Source organism: Conger conger, chromosome 15 (genome assembly GCF_963514075.1).
Source record: "Conger conger chromosome 15, fConCon1.1, whole genome shotgun sequence".
NCBI lineage: Eukaryota > Metazoa > Chordata > Actinopteri > Anguilliformes > Congridae > Conger > Conger conger.
The window spans coordinates 35,010,497-35,034,742 of NC_083774.1; the positions used below are offsets into that span (position 1 = coordinate 35,010,497).

At 43.5% G+C, this 24,246-nt stretch overlaps 1 protein-coding gene across 1 annotated transcript; it reads left to right on the top strand.

Moving 5' to 3' along the window:
* Window positions 1-1,332: 1,332 nt before the first annotated feature.
* On the top strand, window positions 1,333-20,162 carry mtch2 (mitochondrial carrier homolog 2). Its single transcript, XM_061222256.1, has 13 exons — window positions 1,333-1,490; window positions 4,966-5,050; window positions 8,641-8,747; window positions 9,295-9,321; window positions 9,567-9,623; window positions 10,665-10,722; window positions 11,456-11,507; window positions 12,969-13,028; window positions 13,419-13,512; window positions 15,489-15,536; window positions 16,197-16,264; window positions 16,869-16,944; window positions 18,143-20,162. The coding sequence occupies exons 1-13, from the start codon at window positions 1,353-1,355 to the stop codon at window positions 18,227-18,229; spliced, it is 957 nt and encodes a 318-aa protein (XP_061078240.1). The 5' UTR covers window positions 1,333-1,352; the 3' UTR covers window positions 18,230-20,162.
* The last annotated feature ends 4,084 nt before the right edge of the window (window positions 20,163-24,246 follow it).

A 24,246-nucleotide genomic window follows, 5' to 3' on the forward strand; every position in this document is an offset into this window, starting at 1 on the left:
AAGATCTGTAGTTGATCCTTGTGGTGGATTGTGTTGTTAGGTTACGTCCGCATATGCCTCATAGCCGAGGGGCTGATGCTTTTCGTTTCCTTCTTAGTGCAGGTCTGTATTATGTATTACACTTAGGTGAACTACATATGTCTTGGAGTTAACGCCTCTCTTGGCTGATAGTGGGGTGTACCTCCGATAGCCTAGAGCTCTGAGCGGGAGACCCTTGGGTGCTGCTCATGTTTTTTGCTTGCTTTCTTGTAGGGCTCCTGCATGGTCAGTGGAGGCTAGGTGAGCATTTCTGTACTCTTCCTACCTCTGTAGTATTCCTGTGGCGTTAGGTGAATTAGACGGTTGGTGAATTTCATGGGTTCCCGGCTCTTTTTAAAGTAATCCTGCTTCGTCCATTAATTACACTGGTAATGTTGTTTTGTGTATTCTAGTGTTAGGGCCAGTATTCCTGCTGTGGAATCAGAGACAGGATGTCTTGTGTGTCTCGTTATCATGTTGCCCTTCCAGTCCTATAACGCAGTTAGGAGCCTGGGTAGACGTCTCCCTTGCGCTATAGGTGTAGCTACGGTTTACTCCTGCCATTTGTTGTTTACTCGCTTGATTCCGATTAAACTTCTCAACCGCTTTCTTGTTTACCCCTTCCTCCTCTGGGGTGTACCCCTTGTCTCTAGAGATGCCCCCAGAACATATTAGTGGTTATCTCCCATCTTGTGGGTAACTTTTAGAACCCAACTCAGTCATGTTTGGTCTTCCGACCCCGCTCCCTTGCAGAACCCGGGGCTGCCGGCTACTGTACGCTGCCGAGATTTAACCAGTTAACAGCTAACTTATCCATTCCCAAATTATAATTAGATCGCTAGCTAGCTCTATGAGCTCTATGTATGTTACTACCGAGGGATTTATGAGGGAGATGTGACTGTAGGGGATACACAATATCTTGCACAGATACCCACTGTTATTTTCTTACTAAAACGCATTACCACATAACTTTTTACAGGAGCAGGAGACCGAAATGAAAACCATGTAAAATGGCTGAAAAGAAGCATTGCATAATCATAGTAATCTGTTTAATATTTCTACTTCCATTAAATATATTTTTCATAAGAGTTGTTTTTTTAAATTGTTTTAGGTGACTGCAAGAGTACAGGAAATTCCTTCAACAGCATTTATTAATGAAAAGTATCGGAATTGGTATCGATGATACTGGCTTAGTATTGCTTGGTATCGTATCAAACCCGAAATTTGCAGTATCGCCCATCCCGAGTCCATAGGCTATCCAGGCAATGTACTATCTATGGTTATCGACAGTCACGGGATCACATAACCCGACTCACGTGATATCTCCATACCTAATGCCCTTTCCGCCTTCTAGCTTTGAAGGAGGTTGCCTATTTTCCTCCGTTATGGCGGACACGCGTGTCCAGGTGCTGCTGGGAACGGGACTCACAATCGTTTCCCACCCGCTTATGTATGTCAAGGTGCTAGTTCAGGTAAGCGACTAACTAGACTTTCTGGTAGTCTTATAGTCCAAGCACATATCTAGCGAGTTATTTTGTGTGTGACGTGCGCCATTTTTTATCAATGTCGCTAGTTGGTAATCGTTAGGCTAATCGCACAGTCAACATTCGTTGGTAATGCCGTGTTTTCATTTGATTAATATTTTGTCAAACAGGGAGTGGGTTCCTATCGGTTTCCGTGCAGCTAGCTAGCTACCTAGCTACCTACTGTGTGTCTGCGTGGATCAATCGAATGGTCGACCGGTCTCGGATCAAATATGAAACTCACTGCTCTGATGTGATGCAAAGTTGATATAGCCAGCCAGCCAGCTAGCTAGCCAGCCAGTTTTCATAAGGCAAGGACGATATCAAGGCGTCCCGGATAGCTCTAGCTAACCCGGAACGTTATCCAAGCAGGCTTGCTAGCAAAAAAAATGTGTCTGAAAAGACAACGATTTAGCCAGATCAGGTGTGCTATCGGAGTATAATGCATCTGAAAAGTACCCCAAAAGGATTATGTGACGACTAGGTACCTAAATAACGTTAGCGAAGTTAACTAGCTACATTATACGTAACCGTAAGTTAGCTGTCAGTGTCGTCGATATGGAATGTTAGCTGGTTTGCTAACGTGGTTGAATAAAAGCGAAAGTGTTTTTCTGGTTTAGTATGACAACTTGTTAGGCTACTTACTGTGAAGACTACGTTAGCTAACTAGCTAGGGAATTAAGGGTGAGATTGTTAAATGATCTTTGTCCGTCAAAATGTCTAGTAATGGTAAACTAATGAACTGACTTGGTAGGCTAACATTAGCTAGCTAATCAAGGTACTCAAGCTAACAAGAAAAGTTTACTTAAACACACATGTAAAGCGCCTGTAAAAGGAACATAGGAGTCTGAGTTACTGCCATTACAAATTTCTTATACTTAGCTAGTTCTAATACTAAGTTCTTCCCATTTGAACAGCAGTTGGTCTCAAGTTGTGATTCCCGTAAATGTCATTGTAGCTAACGTTAGCTAACGTTATCATCCTGAACTCAGACTTTAAAGCCCCAGACGTTAGTTACATTGCTTAACACGAACCCATCAACACACTATGATGGCATGTTGCACACTTGCGGAGCTGTAACTATTACTCTAGTCATCTGTAGAAGTTAACGCTGGCGTAGATGAATGGTCACCATTTCGCAAATAATGAATCTTTGTCAAAGCTAGTGAACTATATGCACTTTGCCTTGATTATTACAAGACCTTCATGAAATTTTATGTAGATAGAAAAGGAAAATGTGCTTATTGTATGTATTTGTTTATACCGCCAACATCACTTTGTGTTTGGCACCAGCGTATGGATATGCTTAGTGGATATTAATCATGTTTTATTAACCTGATATCAATTGCCTTTGACTTGTGGCCCTTATTCTGTTGACAGAGGTCAATCAGAAATGCCTTCTGCAATCAAATACCTTTTAAATATGAAATCACACCTTTGTATCCCTTTACTGAGCCTGAAGGGATTAAGTGTTTTAATTCTAAATAACATTTTACAATAACTAACATTTCATCCCTACAACCAGTTACAGTGCATCCGGAAAGTATTCACAGCGCTTCACTTTCCCCACATTTTGTTATGTTACAACCTTATTCCAAAATGGAATAAATTCATTTTTTTCCTCAAAATTCTACACACAACACCCCATAATGACAACATGAAAGAATACATTTTTAAATTTTTTGCAAATTTATCAAAAATAAAAAACTAAGAAATCACATGTACATAAGTATTCACAGCCTTTGCTCAATACTTTGTTGATGCATCTTTGGCAGCAATTACAGCCTGAAGTCTTTTTGAATTTGATGCCACAAGCTTGGCACACCTATCTTTGGGCAGTTTCACCCATTCCTCTTTGCAGCACCTCTCAAGCTCCGTCAGGTTGGATGGGGAGCATCGGATTCAAGTCTGGGCTCTGGCTGGGCCACTCAAGGACATTCACAGAGTTGTCCTGAAGCCACTCCTTTGATATCTTGGCTGTGTGCTTAGGGTTGTTGTCCTGCTGAAAGATGAACCGTCGCCCCAGTCTGAGGTCAAGAGCGCTCTGGAGCAGGTTTTCATCCAGGATGTCTCTGTACATTGCTGCATTCATCTTTCCCTCAATCCTGACTAGTCTCCCAGTTCCTGCCTCTGAATGCTGCCACCACCATGCTTCACTGTAGGGATGGTATTGGCCAGGTGATGAGTGGTGCCTGGTTTCCTCCAAACATGACGCCTGGCATTCACGCCAAAGAGTTCAATCTTTGTCTCATCAGACCAGAGAATTTTGTTTCTCATGATCTGAGAGTCCTTCAGGTGCCTTTTGGCAAACTCCAGGTGGGCTGCCAAGTGCCTTTCACTAAGGAGTGGCTTCTGTCTGGCCACTCTACCATACAGGCCTGATTGGTAGATTGCTGCAGAGATGGTTGTCCTTCTGGAAGGTTCTCCTCTCCACAGAGGAAGGCTGGAGCTCTGACAGAGTGACCATCGGGTTCTTGGTCACCTCCCTGACTAAGGCCCTTCTCCCCCGATTGCTCAGTTTAGACGGGCGGCCAGCTCACTCCTGGTGCTTCCGAACTTCTTCCATTTACGGATGATGGAGGCCACTGTGCTCATTGGGACCTTCAAAGCAGCAGAAATTTTTCTGTACCCTTCCCCAGATTTGTGCCTCGAGACAATCCTGTCTCGGAGGTCTACAGACAATTCCTTTGACTTCATGCTTGGTTTGTGCTCCGACATGCACTGTCAACTGTGGGACCTTATATAGACTGGTGTGTGCCTTTCCAAATCATGTCCAATCAACTGAATTTACCGCAGGTGGACTCCAATTAAGCTGTAGAAACATCTCAAGGTTGATTAGTGGAAACAGGATGCACCTGAGCTCAATTTTGAGCTTCATGGCAAAGGCTGTGAATACTTATGTATGTGTGATTTCTTAGTTTTTTATTTTTAATAAATTTGCAAAAATCTCAAAACTTTTTTCAGGTTGTCATTATGGGGTATTGTGTGTAGAATTTGGAGGAAAAAAATGAATTTAATCAATTTTGGAATAAGGCTGTAACATAACAAAATGTGGAAAAAGTGAAGCGCTGTGAATACTTTCCGGATGCGCTGTATGTTGCACTTTTTGTACCTTTTCCTAATGCTTCTATCTTTTGTCAGAGTTATCAAAATATGGGGATTAGCTTTTAAGACATAACTACAAATGGTAGCTGACATTACAATTAAAATTTCAGGTATTTAATGAGCAGGATGCTGTCCGTATGGGTAGACATGCTTAGATCTGGAAATCAGTAGTTTCTCATTCAATAAAAAAGTGGAAAAATCACGACTCTCTTGTATTTTCAGGGAACCCTAACAAGCCTGGCCTGGAGCTTGTTTTCTGATATTTGTAGATAATCACATGGAATTGGGTTTCCTCCTTGACCAGTTTGTTCCTTTTCAGATTGGACATGAACCCCTGCCTCCCACTGTAGGAAGAAATATTTTTGGTAGACAGATTTACCAGCTGCCAGGACTTTTTTCTTATGGTAAGACCATCACGATTAAATTAAAATTTTCTTCTCCTCAGGGTGGAGGAGAGGCCCAGGTTGCATTCAAAGCCGCTTTTATCTCTACACTCAGTATAGCGCCACACCATGGTGTATTTGGGGGTATAGCACCACATCAATTTCCGCTGGAAATTGTTCAGTTAAGGTGGTGGCCAGCCAAATTTTTTGTCCATCTACCATTCCGGATTCCACCCTATCGTTCCAGAGGTTTGTGCGATATCAAGCGGGGGTGGAGGAAGCAGTGGAGGGGGCGAGGAAGATGGGGAAGTTTGTCTGCTTGTTCGTGGATGGAAGAAGCCGGATGTTTTGGCCTTGCAATGCGTTTGACTTGAGATACGGTTGTAAGCATCTGCGCTAGGAAGTTTGCCCGAAAAAGGGCGTTGATCTTTAGTTGGGGAAAGAAAATAGAGACACCGTTTCTTGTTTTATATTTTTAAGAGCTTTTTTGAATCGCTTATCCTATGATACTGTGTTTTAGGGAAACCTTCTGGTTGGATGTCTAAAAAATGAGTAAATATAAATGGCTAGGTACCTGAATGAATAACAGGTGTCAACTTGTAAGTGTTACTGCTAGCAGTAAGGTACCTTAAAATGCAATTGACTTATACTTTTAACATGTGTATACTAGCTTACTTGGCTACAGGGGAGCGTAACTAAAGCTTGTTAGCAATGGTAACTAGAGAGCAAGAGGTAAAAGACCAAGTTCCTTGAGTTTGGTTTAGTATAGAGTCCATTTTAAATTAAAGTAAAAAATAAAATCAAAAGAAACAATACAGTGCTAATTCTGTAGCTAGCGTGTAAAATTGCCGGGAATTATATGCACCTTTTCCATTTCCTTCAAAACTCATCAATGATTATGTCAGCTTACGGTGCTGTGCAGGCCTCTCGTGAGTGAAGGGGAGGTGTGACGTGCTGCGCTTGGTCTGTGGGCAGATGTGCCCTGCTCCTAAGATGGCAGTGGAAAATATGGGTCTGATGGGGGTTTCCCCTTTGTGGAATTTTTGTGGGCAGAGCAGACACACCATGGGTCTCTTATCGAGTGATTGTACGGTCATGTATATTTGTTTTGTGCCTAACGGACGAAAGACAGCTGCATGAAACTTGGCTTGTCCCCATTCTGAGCACAAGGGATATAATAGTGAAGCGAATGCGATGTTAAAATGGTGACACTCCTTTCTGAGGTAGTAAGGAAGTCGTATTTTTATATTGCAATGGCCGTGTTGTGAAATCACCACCCATTAATAGTACCTTCGTGGATCTATAAATGTGCAGGGAGTGAACAAAGAATGGAAACTCCTCACTGAATGAGGGGGTAGTATGTTGGAGTGTCTTGTCCATTATTTAAGCAAATAATATTGCAGGCCTGGCTGCCTGTAATTATGGTTAGCACGCCTCCAAGAGGAGATCAGGGGGACTGTGATGGTGGGCTGATTGTCTGGACTGTTCGGTGGGCGCATCCGAGAATGGAGAGGCTCGATTTACTGAGGGGTGTCCAAGGTGATGTCACAAAGGACAGCAGTGGGTGAAAGTGCAAACTAAATCAAAGAACCTCACCCACATACCTTTCAGCATGTTTGTAGGCGCACAGCAGCCAATGTGTCCTTGGAGTTTTATTTGAAGACACTGCAACTAGCAGATTGTTATTTTTGTTATACATTTGTTTTAGTTTTACAGGTAAAAAATTCTTAGGGCACAAACATGAGATTAAAACAACTAGCCTGTATTTCCATGGTTAGCATTTGTATGCTGTTTTATTGTAGGCCGTTAATTGCCCCCACCCCCAAATCCATGGTATACAATGGTAACCATGACACCATGAAGCGTAAATATCACTGCTGCTTTTTGGTGGTGCTTTTCATTCCAGATTTGGTCGGGCACTTCCCCTGTCGGCAAACAGATATATGATGGCAGATTGTTGATTTGATTTGCCAAAGGTAAATTAATTGGACCTGAGGTTTGCTTGCAGGAGTTTCTCATGTGTATGAGAACATGGCGCACTACATTGATTCTACGGGTACTTTGTATCCTCCCGAGACAGCCTCTTTGCAGGCTTACCGGGCAGAACTCCGATGAAGCACTTGTATTCTTAAAAGTGAGAACGATTGATGGGGTTGGATTGTGGTGATGTTATTGGCGGCAGTGTTGCCTTTGCCCCTTGGGCAGTTGTTCTCAAATCTGGCTGGCCAGCAGTACTTTCATTCCTCCCCTCTAATCAGTTAAGGGTGATGTAACACACAGGTCGCATCCGTCTGTTAAGGGAGATGTAACACGCAGGTCACATCCGTCTGTTAAGGGAGATGTAACGTGCAGGTCACATCTGTCTGCTAAGGGAGATGTAATGTGCAGGTCACATCCGTCTGTTAAGGGAGATGTAACACGCAGGTCATGTCCGTCTGTTAAGGAAGATGTAACGCGCAGGTCACATCCGTCTGTTAAGGGAGATGTAACACGCAGGTCACATCCGTCTGTTAAGGGAGATGTAACACGCAGGTCATGTCTGTCTGTTAAGGAAGATGTAACGCGCAGGTCACATCCGTCTGTTAAGGGAGATGTAACACGCAGGTCATGTCTGTCTGTTAAGGGAGATGTAACACGCAGGTCACATCCGTCTGTTAAGGGAGATGTAACACGCAGGTCATGTCTGTCTGTTAAGGAAGATGTAACGCGCAGGTCACATCCGTCTGTTAAGGAAGATGTAACACGCAGGTCATGTCCGTCTGTTAAGGGAGATGTAACACGCAGGTCACATCCGTCTGTTAAGGGAGATAAGCGTAATCTCTGACATTATTGGACTGTGGACTGTCTGGCAGAGGGGGGACCAGCAGTCCTACTGACCTTGGAGTTTCAGCCGGATGCACCCTCCCTGGTTGTTGACTCCAACAGTGAACCCAGTCAGAGCCAGCAGCCGGCTTATGGACCGATGAGGAAGGCTTTTTAATATTACACAAATTCATCAGCATCAATTTTAAGCGACGGGACTGACGTTGAATGGGCATTCCAGATTGGGCCGAAAAGCAAAAAGCAGGTCCCATATTGATTTATTTTCTTTCCACTTTCCAGTGTTTTATTTTCGGTCCCGATATCCCTAACAAGGCGTTTGTGTGGTTTTATGTACCAAAAACAATCTCTATCTACATTAATTTCCATTCATCAGTGCCTCTCATGAGCTTTACCAAAAACAGGCTGTTTTAGTGACTGTCTTTAAAGCTCATTGATATCTGATTGGCTGGCTAGCTCCGGTGAGCTGAGCACATTCAGTGCCAAACACTGATTGGTTTCCGGCTACAAAGTGGGCTGTGCTAAAGGCAGACGTATGCAAATTAGCATATCGCGGTGACGTCATAACTTCACAGAAGTCCAAACGGCTCGTGAATTTTCTTCATACGGATTGTGGACTGTCTTTCAGTGTTTTTATAGCACTTTCAACTCCAAATAGCTAGGGAAATGTTATATTCCTGTTTATTGGACCTTTTAGAACAAGTGGGATATTTTGTGCGTGTTTAGTTTTGAAATGACAGCGGATGTTCCTGATTGAAACTGTACTCCTGTTCTTTCCCCCTCCCGTGCAGCTAAACACATCGTAAAGGTTGACGGGAAAGCCGGGCTGTTCAGTGGCCTGGTGCCGAGGCTCTGCGCTGGGACCATCGGCACCGTCGTGCACAGCTCCGTCCTGCAGGTGAGCGTGCGTGTTCTCCCCGTGTCTGCGTGGGTCTCCTCCGGGCAATCCGGCTTCCCCCCCCGCAGTCCAAAGACATGCAGGCTAGGGACTACAGGTGAAAATGAGCTCATTAGCTAACTCTAGCACATTTACATTGATGAGGGTGGTCTTTAAAAACAATATTTAAAATTTTTTTATTAGTTTATTAGTTTTTTATTTATTTATTTCTTCTTATTTATTTAAATAAATAATTGAAAACCTATAACTTCCGAGCCCGTGTGACCTGCTGGTGCTCTGCAAGCAGGACCATTGCACTGTGCTGGTGATCTGCATTCATGAGTCAGATAGTGACGTTCGTGCACGGCACTCCAGTTTCCCCGAACGCTGATACAGGGACCTCATTTCAGTACCATTCAGAGAGAAGTCAGCATAATATATACAACACGAAGAGCAGAAGGTGTGCTAATATTTGTTGGCCGGGTGCCGAAGGACACTGGGATTTTGACTCTAGTGGCCTGGAGTTTATATTTGTGTCTGAGAGCGTTTATCTTTCCATCTTTTACAGAGATGCCAGGAAGAAGGCCAAGCTGAGGTAAATCATTTGTGCCTGTCCGCCTCACTAGTTACACTGTAACACTGTGTGTCCTCATCGCTGACCCTGTCTTTCTGCTTTGTCACTTTGCGTGCCAGATTTGAGTTGCCCTGCCTTAAAGGGTTCAGTGTTGGTAAATGAATTTATTCAGTTGCAGTGAAGCTACGCCTGCTGGTTTTGTGGATAAACACGTCCTTGGTATTGTGTTGTCGAGGTCTGTTCTATGTACAATCTTTCCCTTTCAGGAACATGGAATCTGTGAAAAGGGAGAAGAGGCATCTCTGAAGCATGTCGTGAATGAGGTGAAGAATCGCACTTCTGTGGCGTTTGAGTGAAAAGCGACCACTTAATCTGAATACGACAAGAACAGAGCATTCAGCCCAACAATGCTCACCATTTCCCTCTCACTGACGGATACCTAGTGCTCACTGTTTACCTATTAGCTAGATGGTATCTAGGACCTGTTGAGGAAATATTTTTTGTCTCATTTCCTCCTCGTCCCTTTTACGTGGGTGAAGTTGTTTTGGCAGCAATGATGTTGAAGAAATATTCAGACTCAGTAGTTGCTCATTAAAAATCTTTAGTTTAAAAAAACTGGTCTTGAAAAGCTGGTCTTGAGTTTCCGCCTCTCTTGCATGACCTGGCAAGCTATTCCACACATTGCCAACTCTCTGTGAGGAAATACTGCCTAATGTCTTTGTACCATCAAAATGACTGCCTACATTTGCCTTTGTTTTAGCATGTCAGTGGATCAGTCAATGGTAACCTCCTGTAAAAAGAGGAATTGAGGCTCCTAAGTAATCTTTAGTCGGGAATGTTTTGCTTTTTGGGCTATCAGCTTCCGTACATGCCAGTTCATCTTTTGTCACCTATATGCTTTCAGCAATTACTGCAAAGTTTTAGTTTGTGCAAGAAACGGGTCGATTAATTTAAAAAAAATGTATTTCTACTTGTATTTTTACAGCCATTATCAATTTTAAAAAATCCTTGGGTTCACGTAAAGATGTTTGAAAGACCGTTTAAGATCACAACCATTGTTTCCCTTTCATTGCACGATTTATTGAAGGACCTCGACTTGCACGTTTGACTGTCTGTAAATGTATATCGCTAAGCAGAAGCCTGATCAGAGTTTGTCGTTTTATTATGCACAACGGCAGTATCTGTCTGGGAAACAAATTGAACAATGTTTGGTTGAGTCTGTATATATATATATATATATATATATATATATATATATAGATATATATATATATATATATAGATATATATTTCAATGAAAGATATGAATGGGGGGTTGTATTGAGATCAGTTTGCTCCGTGCCCCTCTCTTGCCGTGACTGCAGACCACCAAAGAGATGATCGCCCGTTCCTGTGCCACGATTGTCACGCACCCTTTCCACGGTAACCGCACCACCACTCCTGAGCTGGTGACGATGGCTCCTTCCAATCCCTTCTGTTTCTTCTCCGTTCTCCTCTCTACTCCTAGCTCCACCTATCAGGAGAGGCTAGATAAGGAAGTGAAGATGGGGAAATCGGGAGAATGTGAATTTGGCCATTTCAACGTTCTTGCTCCTTCGAATGTTGGATCGAAGCCACGTCAGTTAAACGTGGCAGATAGGGGGAGGTGGACCCACTGGACAATCGTTAATACGTTGCGCATTTGGAAAAAATACTTCTGCAAAGGATGCACTCACATTTCCTTGCCAAAAGGCAGGATTGGGATTTCCTAACTTCCACTCCTAGCTCCTAGAAAGAACACAACTGGTGGGAATGTCCTTGAAGATGGCGGATCTCGATCGGGTTCTTGGTCAGGAGTATGGGAAGGAGAACAGAGGAGAAAAATAAGGGATTGGAATGAGCCGGTTGTCTCTTTCCCCTCGCTCACTCGTTCACTGAGCGTTTGACCATATGGCATAGCACTGTGTTAAGGGCGAGACGAGAACCCTATTTTCTAAATTAGCAAAGGTTTGCTAAAAATGTTTTAAACGGTAGCTTCTTCTGAAATCTTCTGTTTTATTGCCCACTTATGGTTTGTTTCAAACCCATTTTCAATGTCTGGATCTGGTGCCTAGCAGGTTACGGTGTGGCTTAATTGAGTCTGCTCTGATATGCTGATTGTGTTCTTTATTTCCAGTGATCACTCTAAGATGTATGGTCCAGTTTGTTGGCAGAGAAACCAAATACTGGTGAGTGATTTATTTGTTATTTTTTTGTTTAGGTCGATCAATTCACAGTGATATTGTGTTTGTTTTTTTTGTATTTTGCACTTTTTGTACTTCCGGCAGTGACACAGGGGAGTTGGTGCGGCATAAACACAAGAGTAGTTTGGTTAGTTACATGAAAGTTGAAAGTAGTAAAGTGACCGACAAAAGGAAACCGCCCTGACAGTCAGAAGAGGGAAAACGCGTGACGAGGCTGTATATCGTCACCATGGGTGCCTGCTAAATCCCCTTTAACGTGTCAGTTGAAAGGTTTGCGTTTAGACTTCACTGTGGCCCTGTGCCTGAACCATCCTGCCAAGTGGCAGTGTTTGTGTGTAACTGTCACTGGATTGCAGTGCTGCTGGCCTGTCTGACGGTCCAGTGTTGATGCATTGCAGTCTTTGCCAAGTGGTAGAACCCGTTGACTGCCAACACTTGGCATCATGTAGTCTTACTCTTCTGAAATGTGAAAGGGTCCGCATATTAGTTTGCACATGACTGCCCCAAAGCCCCAACTTTTGGCCCTCATCTGATCAGTCTGTGCCTATGAATTGCACTCAAGGCCAGGTTCCCTTTGCGCTCTATTCAAGGATCGAAATAAAAATAAGAATTCTTTATTTTCTCCAATGTTCTTGTGGGCAAGTGCACAATGTTTGAATTGGTCAATGGATAATGAGGTTCTGGGATTGCTGTGACATGATGTGCAGGTTCAGGGAAAGGGAAGCCCTGCTATGCGTTTCTATGGTACGTTTAGGCCAGCGATGCAGACTACTTGATGCCATCAAAATGAAACATTCATGTGTTGAGCATATAGAAAAAAATTGCAGTATAAGCTTCAGCATTCTCCTCATATTATTGCTCTGTGGATTCCATATGAGTCTTGGGGTTGCAGTCTCTGCAAATGAAATACTAAGTGTTGGCCTTCGCAGAAACACGCCAAGGCCGTGTGATTGTTCCTGATTCTGTCGGATTTATCAGGAAATGCTGACTGTCAGACTACATGTCTTTGGGGCCTCTTGTTATTCAACTTGTACTGTCAGCTGTCAGATTACAAAGCCAGCGGATGTGTACATGCTTATGACATACTCTCCCTCCAGTAGAGACATTTAGGGAAAGTGCTAGAGGCATGGAACAATCTGGAACAATCACATCACTCAGTGGCACACCTTAAGGCGGTGAGTGCATTGGCTTCTCTTAAATCACAAAGCAAAAGGCGCACCACCAGTTCCTCTGAGTATGAATTTTTATAAAAGGCAACAGTACTTGTTTTATTACCTGTCCAAAGTTTCATTCAGAAGACATTACTTGCGCTTTAAAGTGTCCCTGTCTGTCGTATTATGTAAATTTTAGGGAGCATTATATTATACAAATGTTAATTGCCTCTTCACTGTGAGCAATATGTGCAATTATTCATATACAGAATGTCTCTCTCTCTTATTTCCACAGTGGTGTGTTTGATTCCATCTCAACAATCTACAGGGAAGAAGGAATTCTGGGATTCTTTGCGTAAGTATTAATCTGAGAAATTCTGCTTGTGATGACAATCTGGCATATTTAATATGGACGTGAAATTGTAGCATGTACTTGTTGACTAATAAACGATGCGTGTGTACATGTTTTTCTCCATTTACTCTTAAGACCACATTTATTGCTTTACGGAATACGACCGACCCTTTGACACTGACCAAAATAAGAGGGTGCAGGTTCATGTAATGCATATTTTACAGTGCTGGGGCTTCCGTTAAAATTAAAGCCACGTTGTACAGATATGCATATGCATGTTTTCGGTTGCATTGCGGTATTAGAGAATTGAGTGGGTTTGCAGTCCAGCGCAGCCTCCAGTTTCTTTTGACATGCATGACTGCAAGCTTGGTGACCGCTTCCTGTTTGTCACAGTGGGATGATTCCTCGTCTCCTTGGAGACGTACTGTCTCTTTGGATCTGCAACATGCTGGCCCACCTCATCAACACCTATGCAATAGACAACTCGGTAAGGACGTCCTCGCTGATCTGTCCCTCCACACGACTCCACTTTGGAGATCGGTTGGCATTTAGGAATTTGGTCGATGCTAGTAACCATAGCAACTAATAAAAGCCAACTCAAAAAGGTTAGGCAAATATTAGATATGACGTCAAGTTATCGTCACAACCGAAAGCTACAGCATAACGCAAATAACCAGGTTTACTAAAGGTTTTAAATGCGTGGAAGGTCGAGCACATTTGCATATGAAAGCTGCCATCTTCACCAATGAAATGGCTGTAGAATTTATATTTCTTTTTTCAACTTGTAGCCAACTGAATCCTTAAGTAAATCTGACCTTATCTGGCAATCTATTGCAAAGGAGAAATTCCATACTGATGTTAGGAAGTATTTCTTCACACGGCGGGCAAAAGCTGTGTGGAAAAGTGTGGAAAAGCTTGCCAGGATATGTTGTGGGGTTTTCAAGACCAGGCTTGATACGGTGTTAGATACTTTTGAGCTTTTAGGCAACTAAGGAGTAGGTCCACTTAGGCGTAGGGAAAGGAGATCGCCGCTGGGCTGAACGGCTTTATGTTATGCTTTGTTATTGAGTTTATAGTGCTTTATGCTTTACAGTACTGTGCAAAAGTTAGGCACGTGTGAAAAAATGCTGTAAAGTAAGAATGCTTTCAAAAATGGAAATGTTAAATGTTAGCTTATTTTATCAATTAACAAAATGCAAAGTGAGTGAACAGAAGAAAAATCTAAATCAAATCAATATTTGGTGTGACCACGTTTTGCCTTCAAACCAGCATCAATTCTTCTAGGTACACTCGCACAGTGGATTTTGTAGACATGTAGTCAGGTGTGTGATTAACCAATTATACCAAACAGGAGCTAATGATCATCAATTTAATATGTGGGTTGAAACACAATCATTAATTGAAACAGAAACAGCTGTGTAGGAGGGATAAAACTGGGTGAGGAACAGCCAAACTCTGCTTCCAAGGTGAGGTTGCTGAAGACAGTTTAATCTCAGAAGTTATACACCATGGCAAGACTGAGCACAGCAACAAGACACAAGGTAGTTATACTGCATCAGCAAGGTCTCTCCCAGGCAGAAATTTCAAGGCAGACAGGGGTTTCCAGATGTGCTGTCCAAGCTCTGTTGAAGAACCACAAAGAAACGGGCAACTTAGTGTCTAATCCTATCTGAAACTTGAGTGTTTAAGTACTAGGTCGAAACAAAAAAACCTGCACCCACATTGTGTATATTTTTTTAAGACTGGACACCACTGACCTGTAAATGTTAAGTAGGAGAGAAATTGGAAGATTTTATTTGCATTTGTATATCATTTGATCATTACTCAACATCGCCATCTGTTGGTGGTACTGCAGTATAACCGATTAATGTCTGAGTCTTATCCCTGCGACCCTAGACTCCACAAAGTGGCATGTGTTTGAAATGTGAAAGCGTGGTGGAGACGTGTGAGGCCGGCTGGGCACGGTGCGCTGGCTTAGCAAACGAGAGGAGCGCCATACTTCGTTTTTTTTTATTTTCACTGAAACAAACAAACAAAACAAAGTTAAACAAAATCTGAAAACGTCTCAACCAACATTATTTGAAGTCACGGAACTATGGCGATATTCTATCTGCCTTTGGCTCTTGGAGGATGTGTGTTTGCCTGCATGTGCTCTGCTTCATGGACAGAAAATGTTTCATAGCTCTTTGAAGATGTTATGTGCAAGCATTGGAAAAATATGGTTCAATATTTTCTTTTTGGAGAACTTTGTGCTGATACAATGACGTAACCCCCTCAAATACATTTTTAGGTGAAAATTTTCACTTCTATTTTCTATTCTGTTATATTCTTTATATTTTTATTGATGGACCACACTGCCATGTATTTCTCATGCCTCTCCAAACAACTGCAAGTTGAGAGAAGTAGTTTTCATAGAGTTGTGAATGGATTAATTATTCAGATAATTCTGTTCTCTCCCAATAGATGAATCATATGGGCGAATTCAAGAACTGCTCCCAAACTGTGACAGGGGTGAGTCATCATCATTGTGCCACTGGCCCGAACTGGATGATAGAGGTGATGTCGTTCATATGGGGTCTTTCATCAAATCTTCATAAACATTTTCAGGACATTTTCTTAAAATTGAGTGACGTTTGCGTAATTTAGAAAATGGTTATTAAGGTTGGTGGAAGGGGGGTCATTCGTGCTCTGTCATAGGCTGCGCTGCACTGTCTGCTCCAGAACTGCACTTGCTGTGCATCTGTTGTTGTTGTCATTCGCTACAGGAGACGGGGGAAACTTCTCCCCTTGCCAAAATTGTGAAGAACTGATTGTAGGTCACCGGGTGCATCGCTTTACCCAACATGTTGGACAGACCGAAAAATAGATTTTGCTTTGCATTGTGCTGCTAGGCCCTATGCTAGCACAGTAGGTTCTCTAGCTCATCAGGTGTATGTTAACGCTCAAAACGGCCATAACCCACTCGGTATGTGTGTTGCTTGTCAACTGTGTGATGGTATAGAAGAGTAAGGCAACAATACTGTCCTGGTAACCCTCATGAATACACCAAATTGTGTGCACAAAATAATGAGAATGAGAATTAATGTACTTGCCTTTTGTTTGTTTAAGACCATCAGCTTATAAGTAAGTCATTGTTCTGCATTTTTATATTTGTTTTTCCCCACTTCCTAGTTTATTGCCAGCATGCTGACCTATCCATTTGTGCTGGTGTCCAACCTTATGGCTGTCAACAACTGCGGGTAAGATGGGCCCATTTTTATTAAAGCAAATTTTTAAAAAAAGCTTTCAAAGTGCCTTGTCGCTAGTCCAAGTGCCTGCAGAACTGTTTTTTGTTGTAGTTTGAACGTTAAGCTTAACATAATGTTGGGTAGAACCATGTCTGTGTTGTAGAATGAATCCCTATTTCGGCTCTTAACGATTTTATTGCTACCATCTACTTTTCCACTGTGTTGGCCACGTGCAGTGTAACCACAACACGAACAGATCGGATCAGTAGTGTGAAGGCATTGATGTGTGTATAACAGATCGGATCAGTAGTGTGAAGGCATTGATGTGCGTATAACAGTGGGATCAGTAGTGTGAAGGCATTGATGTGCGTATAACAGTAGGATCAGCAGTATGAAGGTGGTGGTGAATGTGTGTATAGCAGTATGAAGGTGGTGGTAATTGTGTGTATAGCAGTATGAAGGTGGTGGTAAATGTGTGTATAGCAGTATGAAGGTGGTGGTAAATGTGTGTATAGCAGTATGAATGCAGTGTGTATAGCAGAATGAATTAGTATCATAAATGTGTGTGAGGGTACACGGATGTTCGATCCACTGAAGGCTGCTCTGGTCTGTTCAGTCTGGCAGGCGGCCTGCCCCCTCACGCTGCTGTGTATCCAACCTGGGTGGACTGCTGGAGACACCTGAGCTTAGAGGTATCTTACACCCACACACACGCACTCTCTCTCTCGCACACACATGCACTCTCTCTCTCGCACACACACGCACTCTCTCTCGCACACACACGCACTCTCTCTCGCACACACACGCACTCTCTCTCTCGCACACACATGCACTCTCACACACATGCACTCTCACACACACACACTCTCACACACACACACACTCTCACACACACACACACACTCTCACACACACACGCGCACACACACGCACTCTCACACACACACACACACACACACACACACACACACAAACACTCACTCTCTCACACACACGCACTCTCTCACACACACGCACTCTCTCACACACACGCACTCTCTCACACACACACACACACACACACACACACACACACACACACACACACGTGCACTTTATTCAGCACGTTCTGTTCTGGCTCCATGGTGGTGGAACAAACTCCCCCTGGAGGTCAGAACAGCAGCATCTCTTGCCATCTTCAAGCGCAGACTGAAGACGCACCTCTTCAAGCTGCACCTCTTCCTCCCTACCTCCCTGTAAACCTTAATTGGTGTCTTTACCTGTGATATTAGGATGTTTTATTTGGCTAGGTAAGCATTGTTTGGCTAGGTAAGCGGTTCATACACTTGCGTGTTGCAATACTATGTAGTACTATAAAAAAAATACAATGATCATAGTCATAGCCCTGGTCCTTATCTTTGTTGTGTTGGTAGCAGTTTAAATTGTACTTCCCTCTAAGGTCTTTCAGCGCACTTATCCCTGGTTATGGGTATCATAGTGCACTTTGCACTTTGTTGTACGTCGCTCCGGATAAGGGCGTCTGCCAAATCCCATTATTGTAATGTAGTGGTGAAACATCATTTTAAATGCTCTATCTATGAGTTACTTGAAGATAGATAGATTCTGATCAAGCTCATCTTTTTCACTTTTACTGTACACGCTTATAGGAATCTGAATGCATGGAGGGTTCTTAGCTGCTTCCCAAGTTTACCACTGGGACTAATAAATGTCACTGTGATTAATATCCCCCCCCCCCCCCCCAAGTAAATGTACTAATTTAAATATAGTAACTGAAGTGTTGTTGATGCAAGAAATGAAAAGAAACTGGACAGTGCCTGCCTTCTTTGTGGCAAATTAAAGTGTAATTCTCTCTGAGGACTTCTCACGGCTCACTCCTCTTCTCTTTTCCAGGGAAACATGAGCAGAGGCAACAGTCTCTTTTTCCGGAAGGTTCCAGCAGGAAAATTGTATGCGCTTGACCAGAAGAGATTTTTTTGAAGGCGGGAGGCAGTGGACAACCTAGCATCAGCTTACAGTAATAAAGTCAAAAGTAAATTGGGACTAATGGGTTGTATCTAATTTGTATGCATTTGTTGACAATGATGTACTGAAATTTTTTAAACTGTCAAACTGCCACCAGTGAAGACGACATTTTCACATTGTTTTACGGCAACCTGAGCTGCATCGATGAAGAACGAAAAGAGCTTTATTTTAATAATATTTAGGCATTTGTGTAAATATACTGCAGGGCAACAAAGGAATTTAACTCAATAAACAAGGGTTTAAATTCACCACTACCCAAAAAGGCATTTTATTCCCCTCGTTTTGAAGTGGTCAGTTCTATTTACTTGTATCCGGCGAGCCGCGGCTAGCATGTACACCCTTAAGCCTGTGCTGCCAGCGGCCACGTCCTCATACTCTTCAGCCCACCTTCGCTACGCGGGACGATGCCATTTCACGCAGAGGTGTTCCTGGAGAGTCCACCGAGACGCCTCCCCTCCCTGGACGGACGTGGCAGATGGTCGTGCGCTATGCTACGTGGCAGACGGTCGTGCGCTATGCTACGTGGCAGACGGTCGTGCGCTATGCTACGTGGCAGACGGTCGTGCGCTATGCTACGTGGCAGACGGTCGTGCGCTATGCTACGTGGCAGACGGTCGTGCGCTATGCTACGTGGCAGACGGTCGTGCGCTACGCTACGTGGCAGACGGTCGTGCGCTACGCTACGTGGCAGACGGTCGTGCGCTACGCTACGTGGCAGACGGTCGTGCGCTACGCTACGTGGCAGTCGGTCGTGCGCTACGCTACGAGGCAGACGGTCGTGCGCTATGCTACGTGGCAGACGGTCGTGCGCTATGCTACGTGGCAGACGGTCGTGGGCTACGCTACATGGCAGACAGTCGCGCGCTACGCTACGTGGCAGACGGTCGCGCGCTATGCTACGTGGCAGACGGTCGTACGCTACGTGGCAGACGGTCGCGCGCTACGCTACGTGGCAGACGGTCGTGCGCTACACTACGAGGCAGACGGTCGTGGGCTACGCTACATGGCAGACAGTCGTGCGCTACGCTACGTGGCAGACGGTCGCGCGCTATGCTACGTGGCAGACGGTCGCGCGCTATGCTACGTGGCAGACGGTCGCGCGCTACGCTACGAGGCAGCTGTGGCGGCCAGCGTTCACTTCCAGACCGCCGGGTGTGCGTCTGTTTACAGGGACACGCCCCGCATGTCAGGCTGCATATTTCCCTCAGCTTTGCTTGTGTAGCATAAACGAAACTATCCTTATATGACTTTTTTGGGGGGTTGTTGAAGATTGCGGAATTGGACCAAACACTTCCAATGCCTGCCCGCCATTCCCCCCCCCCCCCCCCCCCCCCGGTTCTGTTCAGGAGCCATTTTAGGTCTCTATGAAGGTTTGTTTCTCAATATGGGCGTGTAACACAGGGGTCAGCAACCCTGGTCCTGGAGAGCCACGGGGTGTGCTAGCTTTTGTTGTTACTCAGCACTTAATTGATCAATTAAAGCAGGCGATTACTCAGTTAACTGGCCTCACCTGGTTTCTTGGGTATGAATCAGTTGCTGGTATTAAGCGAAAACAAAAACCAGCCCACCCTGCGGCTCTCCAGGACCAGGGTTGCCGACCCCTGGTTTAACATTTAGACTCCTGCTGTTATATTAATGAGCACGTTATGCAGCTGCTAAAGGTCTATGTGGTAAAGATAAAAAATGAGTGTTATAGGCGAGTTGTCATTTTAAGTAGACATTAATGGTGGTTGACTGGTTTGGGTGTTTAATGAGGAGGGCACCTCGACCTCCGTCACACAGCTGTGTTACGGGTTTTTCATCAACTCATCTAAGCCTGGTGTTGGCTAAAGTTGTTGACAGTGCGCCCTTTTTTCATATTGATCAAAATAAACAAAAATGCCTTTAAGTTCTTTGTTTATGCATTTTCATTTTCAAATCCAGGTCACCTTTACAGGTACAATTTGCTTCCTAAACTTATTTTGGGCCAGCTTAATTTGTCAATTGGCTGGTTTCTGAACAAATTATTATACATTTATAAAAATTTCAGTGAAATTTATCTTTTTCTGTTTACTGCTGCAAATCATCCTTCAACTGTTCAACTTTTCAGGATATTACTGCCTTTTGAATGATTACGGGATGTGTGCGCTGAAATTAGTATCATTTACCATTTCTGTCTTTGGGATCGATTTTTCTCAACCTGATTTTGGACAATGTTACAGGACCATTTTCCAACCCTCAACTATTCACTTTCACGACGTCGGGCTGGGCTGGGCAGTGGTCACGAGGAGGATAGACAAGATAAACCCGATGAGAGTGCTTTGCTTACTGCCGTAAAATAACACAAACTGTTCTATAAATCCCAAATTAATGACTACAGCCAATTAAATCAAAAAGGGAACCACTAATGCCCTCACAAAACTTTCAGCCCACTTACCAAACAAACAATCTGCCCCGGTGTACCTCTTTTCTGAAAAACCCAAACCTCTTTTATAGCCCAATAATGATTGGTCACAGCTACGGTGATTACAATCAATCACAGCTGTGGCCATACCTGTCTGTAGAGCCAGTGCTGCCACCTGGTGGACAGCACCTTAATATTCCCATCCTGACTCCACACAGGGCAATACCACCCTTTGAATGATTATGGCATGTGTATGGTGAAATTAGTATAATTATTTACCATCAGTTGAGTCAATTTTCTCACAACCTTATTTTGTAAAATGTTGCAAGACTAAAGTTTTCTCAGTGCATAGTCATCATTACACTTTGCAAATCCTTTACTCCATATCCGGGAGAGTGTTTTTCAGTGTTCTTGTTTAGGGGGCGGGTACAGCATCACAAATCTCATTGTTAGATCCTGAAAAATCACACATTTTTAGAAAATGTTGACTACTATTGAAAATGGCTTCAAACCTGTCTTATTTAGAATCAGAAAGAATTATAATGATATCTTCAGATTATAGACTGCTAGAAATATGTTTGAATTTTCGGCATCTTGAATAAAGCGTGCAAATGAGCAAAGCAAAGTCCATACCTCATGATAATTGAAGTGGAAAACTACCTTTCTGTGAATTTCCAAAATAATTTGTTTCTGGAAACTAACATGAGGAATAAATTCAGAAAATGTTTCCATTACAATGGGTTTTCCCCCTTGTACTTTTATGTTTATCGCATTCAAGGTTTTCAGGTAAAACATTCCTTGGCTAACTCAAACTCATTTTGTTGTACTGTTGTATTTTAATGTGCAATTTAAAAAACAAATTAAAATAGTTCTGCCAGTCCTTAGGTTTTCACTCCGTACAAATTTTAGGGACCAAAACTAACTGGACACTTGCCTTCTCAACTGTTTCTAATTCGTATATGTATAAAAAGGGATGTAATTTCTACACAGATTACCCAATACTGTAAATGCCCTCAAATGAAAGACCTGTATTTTAGCCTCATCATTCACTACTTTGTTTCAAAACCAATGTGCATGAGTACAGGCCAAAGAACCAAAAATGTACCACCGACCAGTTACTTACACAGTGCACTGTATACACATAATATCCATCTGCACTGTGAATGACCCTGAGCATGCTGGGATGTTATTTGCTTAACTCCGGAACCAAATTTGTGTTCAAACCTCAGTGCTTTTTGTCTCTCATTACAGTCAAGGACAGAGTTATTGATTATTGATTATCGGCATCCCTGTGTATAAAAAAGGGATATTTTTATATATTGCAGAAAAATATGGGAAATGATATTCCCCTAATGCAATTCCTTAAAAAGTGAATCCTTTTTCTCAGACACAGGTGTCAAAATCTTCCCACATGAAGACCATTTCCGATAAACTCTACTTCATCTCCATCCTTAAAGCATGTGAAATCCCTTTGTCATTATTACCATGCGGAAAGACAAAGAACTAAGACCAATGGCTGCAGAAATTAGGTAATGGGTACAAAACAATGCATGAATGGTTGGCAAGTCTAACACTAAGCGCTGTTCGAATGATAATCCAAAGGTTTAAACCTCTGGAACAGTTGCAGGACAGTTGCAGTGCACCAAGAGCTCATGCTTCACGAATGGCCATTTTGTTTCTTCTTGGGGTTGTGAAATCCACCAAAAAAATCAATCAACTGAAAACAGCCACCTTCAACAGGCTCTTTTGAAGAGCAGCAAGATTGCAACCAACAATTTCAGTCGTTAAATGAGAGCAAAATGCAATGAGGGATACAAACAAGGAAAAGCATTTCATACCTACTGTTTTGGGGCTGGTGTTTACGGTGATGGCTCTTGTTACTATCAATGACATAATGAATTCCTCCAAGTACCAAAACATTTTAGCCAAAATTCTGATTGCTTCTACCAGGAGGCTGATACTTTGCTGTTGGTGGACGTTTCAACAAGATAAAGACTTGGACATGCCTCCAAATAAACACAAAAATGACACAGTGATGTGAAAAAGTAAACTCTGTTTCAGTTCTCTGCCTTTGCATATTGTGACATGACTAATGCTTATATTGTCCTCACAAAGTCATTCCTGTCCTGGGGAGACCTGACCTAGAGGTGCCGTATTTGGATCTTGTGGCATCGTCGGAGCCCTTTATCTACCTCATGGTAGATCCCTCAAGGCAGAAGGCACATGATTGCTGCCTTTTCATCAAATGGGTTTTTGTAGGGACTGTCTCCCCATAAGACACCGAGACCAGGTGGAATGTCCACAGGTCGGAAAGTGAAAGTAAAAACTATGTTTTGACCTCGCTCCCTACTGGGGAGGGGGGGGCGACATGGCTCAGGCAGTAAGAGCAGTCGTCTGGCAGTCGGAGGGTTGCCGGTTCGATCCCCCGCCCAGGCTGTGTCAAAGTGTCCCTGAGCAAGACACCTAACCCCCAAATGCTCCTGACAAGCTGGTCGGGGCCTTGCGTGGCAGCCAATCGCCGTCGGTGTGTGAGTGTGTGTATGAATGGGTGAATGGAGAAGCATCAATTGTACAGCGCTTTGGATAAAGGCGCTATATAAATGCCTGCCATTTACTGATCCACGAATCCCACTTCTAGCAGCAACTTCATCTTCCCTGGAGGTCTCCCCTCCAAGGACTAACCCAGCCCTCACCTGCTCAGCTTGGGGCCATTTGGCAGGAGCTGGGTGCATGATGATGTGGCTGCATTTGTGTTCTTCTGTTGGTGCCTCTTGAATTGGGATGGCAGTTGGGTTCTATGGTCGCTGGGGCCCTGTTTTACAAAGCAGGATTACCGAGTTATGCAGATAACCGCACTCATAAACTTGGACCCCAACATGGACTGAAGTTTTAGTTTGTGCGGTTATCCTGCTAACTCTGTAATCCTGCTTCATGGTGCTTGTGTTTCCTGCAGTCGCACACTGGTGGTGGCTACACGGTGAGAAGCACTCGCAGGGCAATTTTCTACTTATAATGATTGGCAGGTGATTATGCTGAAGAGGGCTTTGTATTTTTGAAGTGGTTCGGAGAGCTGTGTTCTTTGTGCAAACGGCACGGAGCGGGCGCGGTTGTATGTCACACAGACTGAGGCGAGATGAAACGCGTCGGTCCCGTTGTTGACGCGGCTTCTGGGCTCCCAACTGTCATCTTTACGGTCGCAACTGCCAGCCGAATGTCAAGTGCCCCACACCGGAGCGGCCAAGTCCTCATGAGCCACAGGGGCAAGTGTACCAAGCGACTATTCCAGCAAATATGTAAAGAATAAAGCGGAATAGATAAATGGCAGTAAATCAAAAGAAACTGCCCAGAGGGATATATCACGAAGCAGGATAAATTCAGAGTGAAACCCGGAATTGGCTGGATAACAGCGCTGAGCACTTTGGTCCATGTTCCAGATTTGAGAGGCTTCCAGTTATCCAGCTGTTGTATAAAATAAACCAGGAGAGACTGTGTAGTTGTATAAAATAAACCAGGAGAGACTGTGCTGTTGTATAAAATAAACCAGGAGAGACTGTGCTGTTGCATAAATAAGCAGGAGAGACTGCGCTGT